This window comes from Emydura macquarii, unplaced genomic scaffold (assembly GCF_026122565.2).
Source record: "Emydura macquarii macquarii isolate MOO-44397 ecotype Brisbane River unplaced genomic scaffold, CSIRO-AGI_Emac_v2 contig_629, whole genome shotgun sequence".
NCBI classification, from domain to species: domain Eukaryota; kingdom Metazoa; phylum Chordata; order Testudines; family Chelidae; genus Emydura; species Emydura macquarii.
In genome coordinates, this window is record NW_027130766.1 from 6,673,767 (window position 1) to 6,686,128 (window position 12,362).

A 12,362-nucleotide genomic window follows, 5' to 3' on the forward strand; every position below is an offset into this window, starting at 1 on the left:
AGTACAAGCTCTCCCCAGGGAAAGCTCAACTGCCCTCGGAAAGTCAGGCTGGAAGGAGAACAGAGGCTTCTGCCCGTGAACAGGCTGGGAGGCGGGCTAGAGCCCCCTGGGTGTCGCTAACCCTTCTCTCCCCACCCCCCAGAAGCGGTTCCGCGCAGTCTACGACTACAATGCTGCTGATGAAGACGAGGTCTCCTTCCAGGACGGGGACACCATCGTCAACGTGCAGCAGATCGACGATGGCTGGATGTACGGCACGGTCGAGCGCACTGGGGACACCGGCATGCTCCCTGCCAACTACGTGGAGGCTATCTAAGTTTTGGCAGAGGGGGGGCGTGGAGTGACACCCAAAGCACCCAGCCCACAGGAGCCCCCCTTTCCCCCCGTCATGTCGCTCTGACCCAGCCTCCCTTCTCCTCTGCGTTCTGCCATTGCTCCATCAGAGCTGCACCCCTTAGCCACCAGTACTTGTGTCAGCACTCTGCAGCTGAATCCTCTCGCCAGTTTAGCTTTGTTTTGTAGCTATTATAACTCTGTTGGGACTAGGTGGGAGACCTGGCTAGGGGCCCCAGCTGGCCCCAGTATAGCAGATTTCCTCCTCTCTGATCTCTTTCCCCCGTCAGCCCCATCTTTCTGAAGGGTTGGGGGCCTAGCTACCAGGCGTATGCCCTGCATCCCCCGGGAATATGGTGGGAGCAACTGGAATCACTGACGATCCTGAGCTAAGAAAGGATCCCAGCTGACCCGTCTGATAGGACCAAACCCATCCACCTCTGCTGCCAAACAAGCCAAGCAGTTGGAGGGGGCAATAAGGGACCAATGACTGGGGGTTTCCCCTTAACTGCAGGTTAGGGGAGGGAATTGGACATGCTATCTACATGGATAGTGAGCATCCCTCTCTCTAGCTGGAGGCAGGGCTAGTTGGCACCCTGGAAGCCTGCAGGGATCTCACTCTGGGCTATCCCCAGTCGCCTCTTCCACCTCATCTGTTAAACGTTTCCATTCCATCTTCCTCTCTCCTTTCTGTTTCCCATTTTTCACTCCTAAACCTTTGTATAAAGTCAAAACTTAAACAAAAAAATTAGTGCTAAAGAATTGAAGCTCAATCAGTTTTTAACTTTAAAAAAAAAAAGAAGTCTTTTTCACTGTTTCTCCTGGGTTTTCGATGACTGCTGGGCTGTGCCAGTGCCCGCAGAGGGGCTGGGATCTCCAGGGCATGGCGGGCAGGGGTGGGATGGGGATCTGGGCTTTCTAATAGGGTCTGGCTCTCCAAAGCAGCATCACACAGGCCTGGCAATGCCGTTTGAGCTATCCTGGACGGGGCCAACTCATCGCCGGCCCATCCCTACACTCTGGGGGCGACGGTGCTGCCACAGTGGGAGTCAGGAGTAGCCTATGGGCTACTTATGCTTGAGGCTGGATGAGCTGCTTGTGTTGGAGAGCCATGAGGAGGAGCAGGGGGTGACTCCTTGCCTCCCCCATGGTCATACAGGAATCTCCAATAGAGGGGAAAGGAAGGGCTCAGGCACCTTCCAGTCAGCTTCTAAATTTTAGCCTGAGCAAATTCCTTTGATCTCTGGCATAGAAGGGTTCTTCCTAACCTCAGCAGTAGCTTTCATCCTGGCTGTAGTTATTGCTGGTGTTTTGGGGTACCAGGGACCCTACTCACTCTCCACAGAGCAGGGTCTCGGGAGTACTTCCTAGGCTCTAGCAGGTGTGCACACATGCACACCACAGCTGTTTGCAGCCACTGACAGCTCAGCCTGGCTCTGGCTTTCATCCTATGTCCATGAATGAACTGAGCCAACCCTGGGAGAAATTATGCTGCATGAGAGGGTGGGGGAGATGTGGTGAAAGAGGCATGAGGAGGCTGAGGTTTCTTCTGTGTGAAGACCGGGGTGGCTGTACTAAGGTCTGATGAGTCTCTTCTATGCATTGGCACGTGTCTCACACACCAGGTGCTACTACTGGAGAGGTAGAACAAACCCCGCACAACAATCAGCCAACCATGTGCTGGAAGGAGGAGTGGGGAGCCATCCAGTTCCATCGTTGCCTTTCCCAGGGGGCCACAGGGCTAATTTTCTAGTTCCGATTCTGTTTGGAGCTTGGCTGTTTACAGCCTTCCCTCCCTGGAGAGGGAGGGTCAGTAGCAAAGGGACCAGGCAGGGCAACGAACAGATACATTCCACCCTCACTTTCTCTGCATTGTCTCCCTGGGTCCATGCTGGTGATAGACGTTGAAGGCTGCTGCTGGCTTGGATCTCATTGTGGACCAAAACTTCAAAGCACATCCCCACTCCAACCCCAGTGTTCTGGGCACAGGGGCCAATATAACTGGAAATCTGCATGCAGGGAAGGCAGGGAAGATGGTGTGTGTTGTCCTTGCTAAAGAAACCTGAACATTGAGACTAGCGAGCTGTGAATCATCCCCCTGGATCCTCTGGGGCCTTTTCCCCAGTGGATCAACTCTGCTGCCATGGCACGCTGAGACCCACTGCCTGGTGCCTTTCTCCCTCTCAACTGGAATTCCATGTAGCTTGACTGCCCTCCTTATCCTGGGGTGTCTGATCTGATGCTTCATTACAGGGTGCATCCAGTGAGGTGGTCTGTCTAAGCAGATAGGCCTGGTTAAATGTTTGATGTCAATTAAAAATTACAGGCTTTAAGAGACAATATCAGGACTAAGCTGAGAAGCATGTTGGTTTCAAGAGCCTTCCTGATAGGTTCCCCCTTCTGACTGAGAGTGCTGGAGACCTCAGCTTGATCAGTGCACTCTTCCAGGTTTGTCCCTCTGCACACTTCCACTTCTGCTCTGTGCACTCTTACCCCGGTGCTGCCCTTTTGGGTGAAGGGAGAAACCAGCTGCTAGGTTCTTGAAATGGGGAAGTCACCTCTAAAATATGGAAGAGGACGCCACACCCGCTCTCTCTTCTTTCTCAGGTGCTCATTGTTTCACTTCCAGAAGCACAATGGAGATGTTGTACCAGTGCCTAAGTGACACTGAATTGAAAGTGAAATGTTTGAGTGTGAGAGCTTAAAGGGGGGGTGTCAGCAGTGAGCCCTGAAACCTGTCCCTTCCTAGTCTCTGGTAGTTGCTATAGAGCCGATGCTTCTATGGGCAAGAGAGTCTCTGGTCTGTCCCCAGATCAATGTACTGTACTAAAGAGGGTGATGAGCCAGCTAGCAGGAGGGCTGAGGGGAATGGGATCCTTTTTGTTTTTTAAGCAGCTTTCCTATCCAGCTAAGGGCTTGTGGGAGACTTGGGTGTGGGTGAAAGGGCATGTGATCAGTGACGGGCTGTCAGGAATTGAAATCCTTGGTGGTGCTAAATGTGCACAAGACCTGGGGTAATGGAGAGGTGCGCATTCCTGATCACTAAATACTCTGTTCTCTCAGCCAATTATTGGCTGGGGTGGGGGGAAGTAACAATGTGAATAAACCTTTTTTAATGGACCAAATAAAAACACAGGAAACTTTCAGTTTGGGCCTAAAACTTTTTTAATGCTACCTTCAAACTGTTCTTATCCTCCCCTTCCCCTGCCTGCCCCTTTTTTCTCCTGCCATGGAAATCCGACATCTTACTGCTTGATTTCTGCCTTCTCTCTGACTTATGCACTTTTTTGCCTTTTTTCATAGCTGAAAAGCACCTAAACCTGTATTTAAAATAAAAATAAGTAAAATCTTAAAAAAAAAAAAAAAAAAAAAACCGCTAAATTGCATCAGTGTAACAATTTCATAAATGTGTTGTTTTTTAAAACAAACAAAGTCTTGTACATCTTAGCTTTCCAAGTTGCATTTCAGGGCCAGGCTTAGATCATTTTTTTTATTGATGGTTTTTTTTTCTGTGTATTTCTTCTGATGGGCCTGAATGCCCCCCCCAGAAAATGAAATTTATTTGGCCTTTTTAACTGAACCATTGAATGGAACAAACCAACAAATACTCTTCCTGGTTTATTCAAATTTAAAATAAAAGTATAATTTTTACCTGCTGGCTGATTTGGTCTTAATTGTGTTTTTAATTTTCCTCAGGCTTTAAACAGCTGTGCGGGAAGAGGGAGGGCAAGTAAGAATGGGGTCTGTGGGGAAATGTAGCTCAAATCAAAATTTTGCTCCAAACTTTGCAGTGACTGGATTCCAGGGGGGGCAATGTGGCTCCCAGTGACGTCTAGTGGGAGCTGAATCAACATCCATACTTCCAGCCTATTCCTAATAGCTACCCCCATGGCTCAGAGCCACCTTTCTAGCCCTGCCATGGAGCAGAATGGTTGGTTGTGCTTAGAACACTTGCTGAGGGGTCCAGAGACCTGGCTTTGATTCCCAACTCTGCTATGGACTCCCTGTGTGACCTTGGCTGAGTCACTTAGCCCCTGATCCTTAAGGGTATTTAGTTTCTTAGCTTCCATTGAAATTCGTTATAAATCTAAACGGCGAGAGTCCTGTGGCACCTTAAAGACTAACAAGTTTATTTGGCCATAAGCGTTTGTGGGCAGAAACCCACTTCGGCGGATGCAGTGTTAAATCTAAATATGTATGTAAGATGCGAGAGCCTGTATAAGCCTAGGTTGGGCCTTTCTTGAATGCTCCTGGATTAAGACAGCTGTTCTGTACCCAGGCCCTATTAACCATGTAGACAGTTAACCCTGTGTGGTAGTTTCCCCTTACATACTTTGTCTTGCCTATTTAGATTATAAACTCTTCTGGGCAGAGACTGTATTACTAGAGCTGGGAGTTAGGTGCCTAGCACAAGGGGACCCTGATCTTCAGCTGCTGTGATACAAACAGTACGTCCAGCCAGTTGAGAGGTCTGCTCCGATTGGAGCTACCTGCCCAAGGAACTGATTTAGGCAGTGTAAATTATTAAAGACTCACTGTGAGTTTAGCAAGGTAAAACTTCGGCAAAATATTCTGGCTTGCTGTGCCCTCTCTCTGAAGATTAATTACTGCAGACATCAAGCTCATAGGTCAAATGGGAAAACTTTTTCCTATAGAGGGGAAAACTCCTGTTTCCTTATAATTGGTCATATTTGAGCTTTGAATGCTTCCGAAGTAGCCAATTGTTCCTCCAGCCAGGGACCAGATCCTATTGTCAGAGAGCAAGGGGCTAGTGCTTCATTTTGGCTGTTGAAAATTCCACCTTACATGGCTCCCAGGATACCTGAAGGACTTGGAAGTGGGAAGTCCCCCTGAAAGAAGAGTGAGAGAGAGAGAGGCATTTTATGGGCAACTACTTGAGGGGAAATAAGGTCACCATTACTTTTAATTCCCTCCCATGAAAATGGGTGTTTTGGCAAAATGAAAGCAAGTAGCAGTGGATCAGCAGAGAGCAGGTGAGTCACTCAGAAGAGGGAGAGGAAGTATAGTCCTGTGGCCAGTGGATGCTGAAGATAGGAAGTGCTCTTCCTCCTCCTGTCACAGACTTCCTCTGTGACCTTGGGCAATCATGTAAGTCTCTGTGCCTCCGTTCCCCCTGGAGACAAGACTCCCTGTCTCCCAGCCTTTGGCTGTCTTGTTCATAAGTTCTGTGGGGCATGGACATAAAACCATAAGATTGGCCATACTGGCTCAGAGCAGTGATCCATCTACCCAGAATCCTGTCTTCTGACTGGCCGGTGCCACTGCTTCAGAGGGAGTGAACAGAACAGGTCAATTTATGGAGTGATCCACTTCCTGTGGTCCAGTGCCAGCTTCTGGAAGTCAGAGGGTTAGGGTCACCCAGAACATGGGCCTGCATCCCTGACCATCTTGGGTAATAGCCACTGATGGACCTATCCTCCATGAACTTGACCAATTCTGTATCTCATGAGGGTCCGGGCAGCATCTAGCACAACAGGTCCTTGTTCTCAGTTGGAGAGTCTCTAGGTGCTACTTTAATGATTAGATAATTCATCCCTCCACAGGGTTCTGTGCACATGTGTGTAATCTAAGAACACATTTACCTTTCCATTGGCAGGAAGAGAGGACACAATCCCCAGTTAAACAGCCTCTCCCCCAACCTCCAACGACATACAAGGAGAGGAGCCTTGTGTGTATCATTCCATAAATAGCTGGCTCTGGGGAGGCACCTTGGGCTGTCATGCAGTGCTGGGGCTTTCCTCATCAGCTCTGTCCCTCTCCAGCCAGCCATGGAAACACTCACCAAGCCCCATTTTCAAGGGTGATGCCTTTAACTGGGCAGCACGGGCCTGCATCGGGATGCCCAGAAAGGCACCGAAGTGAAGTACGCCAGAGGTGCCATGTCCCTGCAGGAGTGATGGGTGCACACACACCCCAGACCCGCAACACGACCTATGGTACTAAAAGGATGAGACAAGTAACAAAATCAGTCACAAATGGGCCGTCCCGTTTCCTCGCACCTGCATGTGACCCTCCCCAAGGCCCATAGCTACAACTACTGGCCGCCATACACCCATTTATCTTGGCCTTGGTGGAACCTGCAGCAGCCTAGCTCTTAGCCTGGTCAAAAGCAGGTGGCAAAGCAATGCTGCCTGCAGGTAAATCACTGCTGCTAGCGCTGCTGCGGGCTCAGCCCCTTTGTGTACGGATCCGTAGGAACCAGTCGACCTGAGCTTGGGGCATGGATCCTGGACTGAATCCTTGGTCTCCACTCTCTCCCCACTCTTTTTTTTTTTTTTTTTTTTAAACTCTCCTGTCTTCCTTGATGAAAGACTGTGGCTCAGTCTGCTCAAGCATCCTCACTCGGCCCTGGGCATGGCTCCCTGTCCTCCAGCTGGGAGGGGAGGGAAATACGGTGGGGGCTGGGGAATAAGAGCTGGGCTAGTCCTTGTCTCTGCCAGTACAGCCACCTTGCCTGCCTGCCTCCCTCACTGCAGCAGCATCTGCGACTCTCCCTCCCTTTCAGCCGAAGCAGGCCGCCTGTGCCCCTGCCTCTGCCGCTTCCACCATGCTGGATATTTTCATCTTAATGTTTTTTGCCATCATCGGCCTGGTGATCCTCTCTTACATCATATACCTGCTCTAGGAACCCCAGCAGCAGTGCAGGGGGAAAGATGAAGCACAGCAGCCGGTCATCCCGCCAATTAAAGCATCTCCAGGTGAGGATTTGCTCCTGACTGTCACAAAGCAGTTTAATTGCTGGGCATAAGGCAATGGTTAGTTTTGTTTGCAATGCTTTTGTCTTCAGCCACTGCTCCCACAGGCTTTCTGACCTAGACATGCTGCTGGCATCACAGCAGCCATTTCCTGCTCAGTAGTTGAATGGGGGATGGGGGGGGGAACACTTCAAAAACCATGCTGTGTGCACCAGTGATTTTTGTTCCCGCTGAGAAAGACGCAAAATATAATGTTCATTATAGACAAAATAAGTGATGCTGATTGCATGCTTTGAATGGAGGCAGATAGGTGTCTTGCAATAGCTGTTGCGCTTTCACCCTTTTTAGCAACAGATCACACATTCCCTCATCTCTGCCTAGGTGCTAAAAATCCGGTGCCTTTGGTCACACGTGTTTATGTACGTGCAGTTTTCCCATTCTTAAGCATGTTTGAGGTTTCTGCAGCTCTCAGGCCTGGGTCAGACAAGTGTCACCTTCTCCTCAGCAGCAGCAGCGGCGGCAGCTATGCCAGAGCCTTCTGGAGAAAGCGTTAACCCTTTGCAAGCAGCCCACTTCCCCGGCAGCTCGAGAGAGAAAAACCCCAGGAAGAGCGGCCATAGGTCGTTGCCGAGGTCAAGGCTCATCAATGCCCTTGACAGAATCTCTGAGCTGTAATGCATTTGATGAGCAAATACAAAGCAACATGGCAGCAAGAATGGAGAGAGAGAGAGAGAGAGCACGATCATGAAGCATCACTATGGAGAAGTGTGTTGTTTTGTTTGTTGTGTGCTGGTATGACGGAAATGTAACTCTTCATTTTTCTGTGGCCATATAGATACTCCCCTCTTTGGGAAAAGTACTTGTTGTTTTTTAAGTTTTAGAAAGTATATAGATTTTTTTAATTAAAAAAATCAGAAAACAATAAAAAAGATAAGAAAACAACACAAAACGAGAGCAAAATCTGAATGTCATCATAGTATCTTAAGCATATATATCACCTGTCATTCTAATGGATCACCCACTGCTTTTCACTGGGCATTGCTAAAATGCAGCTACTTCTGGTGTGGATGGTGGCAACCAGCTAGCACACTTTAGGAATGGGATCAGGCATTTTGGACAAGGACTGTAAAGGCAATTCCCTATGCATAAGAAAAATGCAAGGGGACCTTTTGGCCCAATTCATTAGAACAGATGATACTGTATTTGAAAACTGCTTTAGAGTACATTTCTGCCACTAAACCAGTTGGGAATATGGGTGTCCAGTTTGTGTGGAGGAGGCAACAACCACAACTCAGATCAGCCTCCGAAATCTCTAACCAGCAGCTCATACACCAAGCTTGTTTGGGGAGAGCCCTGTCTGGAAGGTGTATGAAATCATGGGCCTATCTGTTTTGCGTGTGGGGCCCCCCAGTGATCCAAATAAAACCACTAGGAGGTGTGGGTGCTTGACCCCCTCCTCCAATGCAAATTGTGTCTAAACCTACTTCACCCATCCTGGACTCAGATCAATGGCAGGTCAGAGATTAATTTACCACTGCTTGGAGAGGCTTGAGTGAGGGGTTCTGGGGCCTTTTTGGAAATTTCCTATAGGTCAGTGTGATCCTGAATGAAGCCACAGACTCTGTATTCTCCCCGTTACACAGCCTTCCAGTCTGCAGGACCAGGAAGGGTCTGGGGTGTTAATGGGTAGGAAAAAGAAAAGAGGCTAAAACACTAAGGACAAGATTTTAAAAAGTGTGCACTTTTGGTGCCCATCTGGACAGTCCATATTAATGGCCACTTCAACAAAGCTTGGCCCGCTCCCAATGCTTGAATTAAGGAGGAAAATGCTGGTAGGCTTTTCCCTTTTGTTGATTCAGGAGCAGTGAGCAGTGTGGGTGTACCAAAGCCACCTGAGCACTGGTCTGAACACTTCAGTCATTTTTAATTCTTCCTCACCCGCCAAATTGTGAGTCTGCACTATGGATTATAACAACATACACTTTTTATTTTTGGACGAATACAGGTAGCTTTCTGGAGTTAAAAATGGAATATAAAACCAACAACATGAAAGTCATAGTCATCCTCTACTGTGTAACAAGCGTCACATGTAATGTTTATTTCAGATTGTATTGTAAAAAGAAAACAATCTTGCTAGATGGTAAGATTTTTGTATAACTTGTCTACCCCTGCATTTAATTCTTCCTGGTAAGCAATAAACTCCTGGAAATATAAGTTTTGTAATGGAAAAAATCTTGATGCATCCTTAACTCACATGACACTGTTATAATTTAGGAGGAAATTTACTCTGAATAGTGACTTGTATTTGTGGCTTATATCAGCACTTTTGGGGTACAAGTGGCAAATGTTATTTGATATCTGTTGACAAGACTTTCTACAAAAAAAAGTTTACATAAAGAAGGGTACTTTAAGAGTTTAGTAATGCTAGAATTATGGTTATCATTGCCAGCTGAGTACTTGACATAGTGCAATTTCCTGTTAGGAAAAAATTTCCCTAGGGAGAAGTACAGTGTGTGTATCTTTGTCTGTGGATCCAAATTGATGTTCTCCAGTGCATCTGCTTCAGCTGAAAAGGCATTACATAGCTCTCCAACTGCCAAGGCCCAATTGTGGGTCACAGTCAGGGCTTTAAAAAGGGTGAGAGACCCAAAATGAGGGACTAACCCTTCGCTCCTCCCCCCAAAAATAGTTGAAATGGAAACTCTAAGTGTTATGGGAAGAATCTCTTGAATATAAATACAATTTTCAATAACCTCAGGTTCATGAGTCTGTATATCTGATGTCAACAATCTAAGAGTGAGAGCGCAGCAAGGAATGTGTGGAATGGCAATTCAGCTGGGTGTAAAACCAGGGACACTAATTATATCATTCTATAAATGCTTTCTTTCCCCCAAAGGACTTTACGAACCTAACCAAGTATGCATAACAATCACTTCAGCCATGTCCCAAATGCAACCAGTTCAGCAGTGGAACGTGGCAGCTGTTTGACAAAGTACTGCCAACACTATACAACAGCTGAAGATGGGAAATGACGAATCCCTTATCCAACTGAAACTGCAGGGGGAGTTTTATGTGGGTAGAATGTAATTGTCCAAGATTAAATTTGGCCCGGAGATCAGGATTGAGATCCCTGCTCTTTCAAGAATTACTCTGTGATCTTTAGTGGTCAGAATTGTAGTCTTATACAAAAAGACTCAGGGTGAACTCCTGATCGCATTATAGTTAATGGGAATTTTGCCATTAACTTCAATGGGGCCAAGATTTCAGCCAGCATTTCTAGGAGCTCAGTGCCTCTAACATCATATTAGGGACAGCAGTTCAGTACTAACTCAGAAGAAAAAGTACCAACTCCTGAATTGCCAGCATCATCAATTCCTTTAGCACAATGGGTTTGCCTCAGTCTCCCATTTGATTATTGGCTTAATTAGTGTAATGATGCTTAATTGTGAGTCACACTCCTTCCCCTAACTTGTGTCTGTCTTGTCTATTTAAATTCTAAGTTCTTTGGAGCAGGGTCACCTACTACTATGTGTTTGTACAGTGCCTAGCACAATAGGCCCCCATTCTTGGTAAGCCCGAAGACACTACCATAATAAACATTGTTAGTAATAATAAATTTGGGAAATCTAATGGGATCCTGACACAAGACAGTCTGGCTGCAAAGTTGGCTATGCTGTGCTATTTTTCAGTTTGTTAAACAAACCAGTTTGGGAAGTCCTGTGCCAGGACAAGGGGTGTGACCTGCATTAATTTGCAAAGGAAAATCCCCTTCCAGAAGGAAGGGCTGGAGCACCAAAAATTGAAAGTGATGCCAAACATTCACTGAGCGATTGTATCTATTAAAAAGCAACCACTAATAATTATAACACCAGGAACACTGTAACATTTCAAGCCCGCAGACCCATAAACTTAAATTCATTGAAGATTTGCTAAGAGAGTGAACTAATATTGATGAAGCCAGTATTTCTTATCTATTATTTGTTCCTATTAAATAAAAAATCCACTTTCCTACATAGCTGCACTCTTACGACATCTTTTGTGATTTGCTGCAATTTATTGCTGTTGGGTCTTCACTCATGGGTCTCTAGAATAGGCATATACTGGTGTAAGACCTTCACCATGTTTGTGTTGTCTCATCAGTTATAACTGCATCTTTTTCACTGTGCTACAGCACAAAGCATCACAATGCCTTTAAAGACCCTACCCATTATTCTATATTTTATTTTCAAATATGTCAATCATTTGTATTATTCATAAAAGTGAGGGACAGATAGAACTATCTAAACTGTAATTCTGCCACAATATTGCCCATGTTGCTTCTTGGCTATGTTTTCCTTGTATTGCCTTAGTTAACTGCAAATCTATCTGTAGTTTGGATAAACTTTGATCTCTTGGAGTTCTGCAAGGGTTTGCTTATAAGTTCAGGAGTATTTAATTAATTTGTTAGACTGCATTTGATTAGGAATCCTGCATTATACCTAAGACCTTGTCCTGAGAGGGAAGAAGTGGGAAGCTATTGCAAAATCGAAATAAGGCGTGCTATGGATTTAAAGCACAATAGCTATTCCACCCTTGCTCCCTGTGTGAACATTCCTTCCACATTAAAGTGCCTTTGTGCAGTTTAACTTAATCCATGTTGGAAGTGCATTAAGATAAACTGCAAAAAGTGCAGCATAAGAGCGTCCATATGAGGAATTAGCTCAGAACAGCTATTCCACAATACCTATTCTTCACTATTTCCCCATGTACACAGACCTATTTCAATGATGAAGGAAAATCACCACATTCCCCGTACTAAAAAGTGCAGCGTGCTCTTAACTGCAAAAGTCAACGCAACTAGAAAACAAATGGATTTTTTAAAACAATATTAACATACCAATATGTTTCATATTTTGTTTTTAAATGAATGATGGTTTCACCTCTGACATCTGCTGGTGCACAGCTAAATTTCTAGGTAAATGTTAGCAAAAAAATTATCTTCCATTCCCACCCATACATGCAGCCAAATTCTTTCCTTAGATACATGTCCCAAAAAAAGGATCTTTTTAAATAGAAAATATTAATGGTTGTCATCAGCTCACCACCATTGAAATCAGTTGGGTGCAGACCTTCAGCGGGTGTGAATTGTCAGCTCCCACAGTTTACACCAGCTGAGGATCTGCTTCTTGGAGATGAACAGCTGTCTCTGAGGGCAAAATTTGGCACAAATTTAAATAATTTGGAAATATTTCCGATGGGGGGGAAATGGCATTTTTATAATATGAAGAAAATAGATATCATGTACTGTAAATAACCCAAAATGAAATAAATACT

At 45.9% G+C, this 12,362-nt stretch overlaps 1 protein-coding gene and 1 long non-coding RNA gene across 3 annotated transcripts in view; both read left to right on the top strand.

The window, feature by feature from the left end:
* LASP1 (LIM and SH3 protein 1) overlaps positions 1 to 3,984 on the top strand; it is a 56,518-nt gene extending 52,534 nt beyond the window's left edge. Inside the window, exon 7 of the mRNA XM_067541197.1 lies at positions 143 to 3,984. Within this exon, the coding sequence (XP_067397298.1) occupies positions 143 to 316 (174 nt within the window). The 3' untranslated portion in view covers positions 317 to 3,984. The remainder of the gene's footprint in view (positions 1 to 142) is intronic.
* A 2,839-nt stretch (positions 3,985 to 6,823) lies between these two features.
* LOC137148272 (uncharacterized) lies at positions 6,824 to 9,263 on the top strand. Of its 2 annotated transcripts, none has more exons than XR_010918492.1 (2): positions 6,824 to 7,052; positions 7,555 to 9,263. It is a non-coding gene; the product is annotated as an uncharacterized lncRNA (long non-coding RNA). The 2 variants fall into 2 exon arrangements; XR_010918491.1 differs by having other exon boundaries at positions 7,558 to 9,263.
* Positions 9,264 to 12,362: the final 3,099 nt, after the last annotated feature.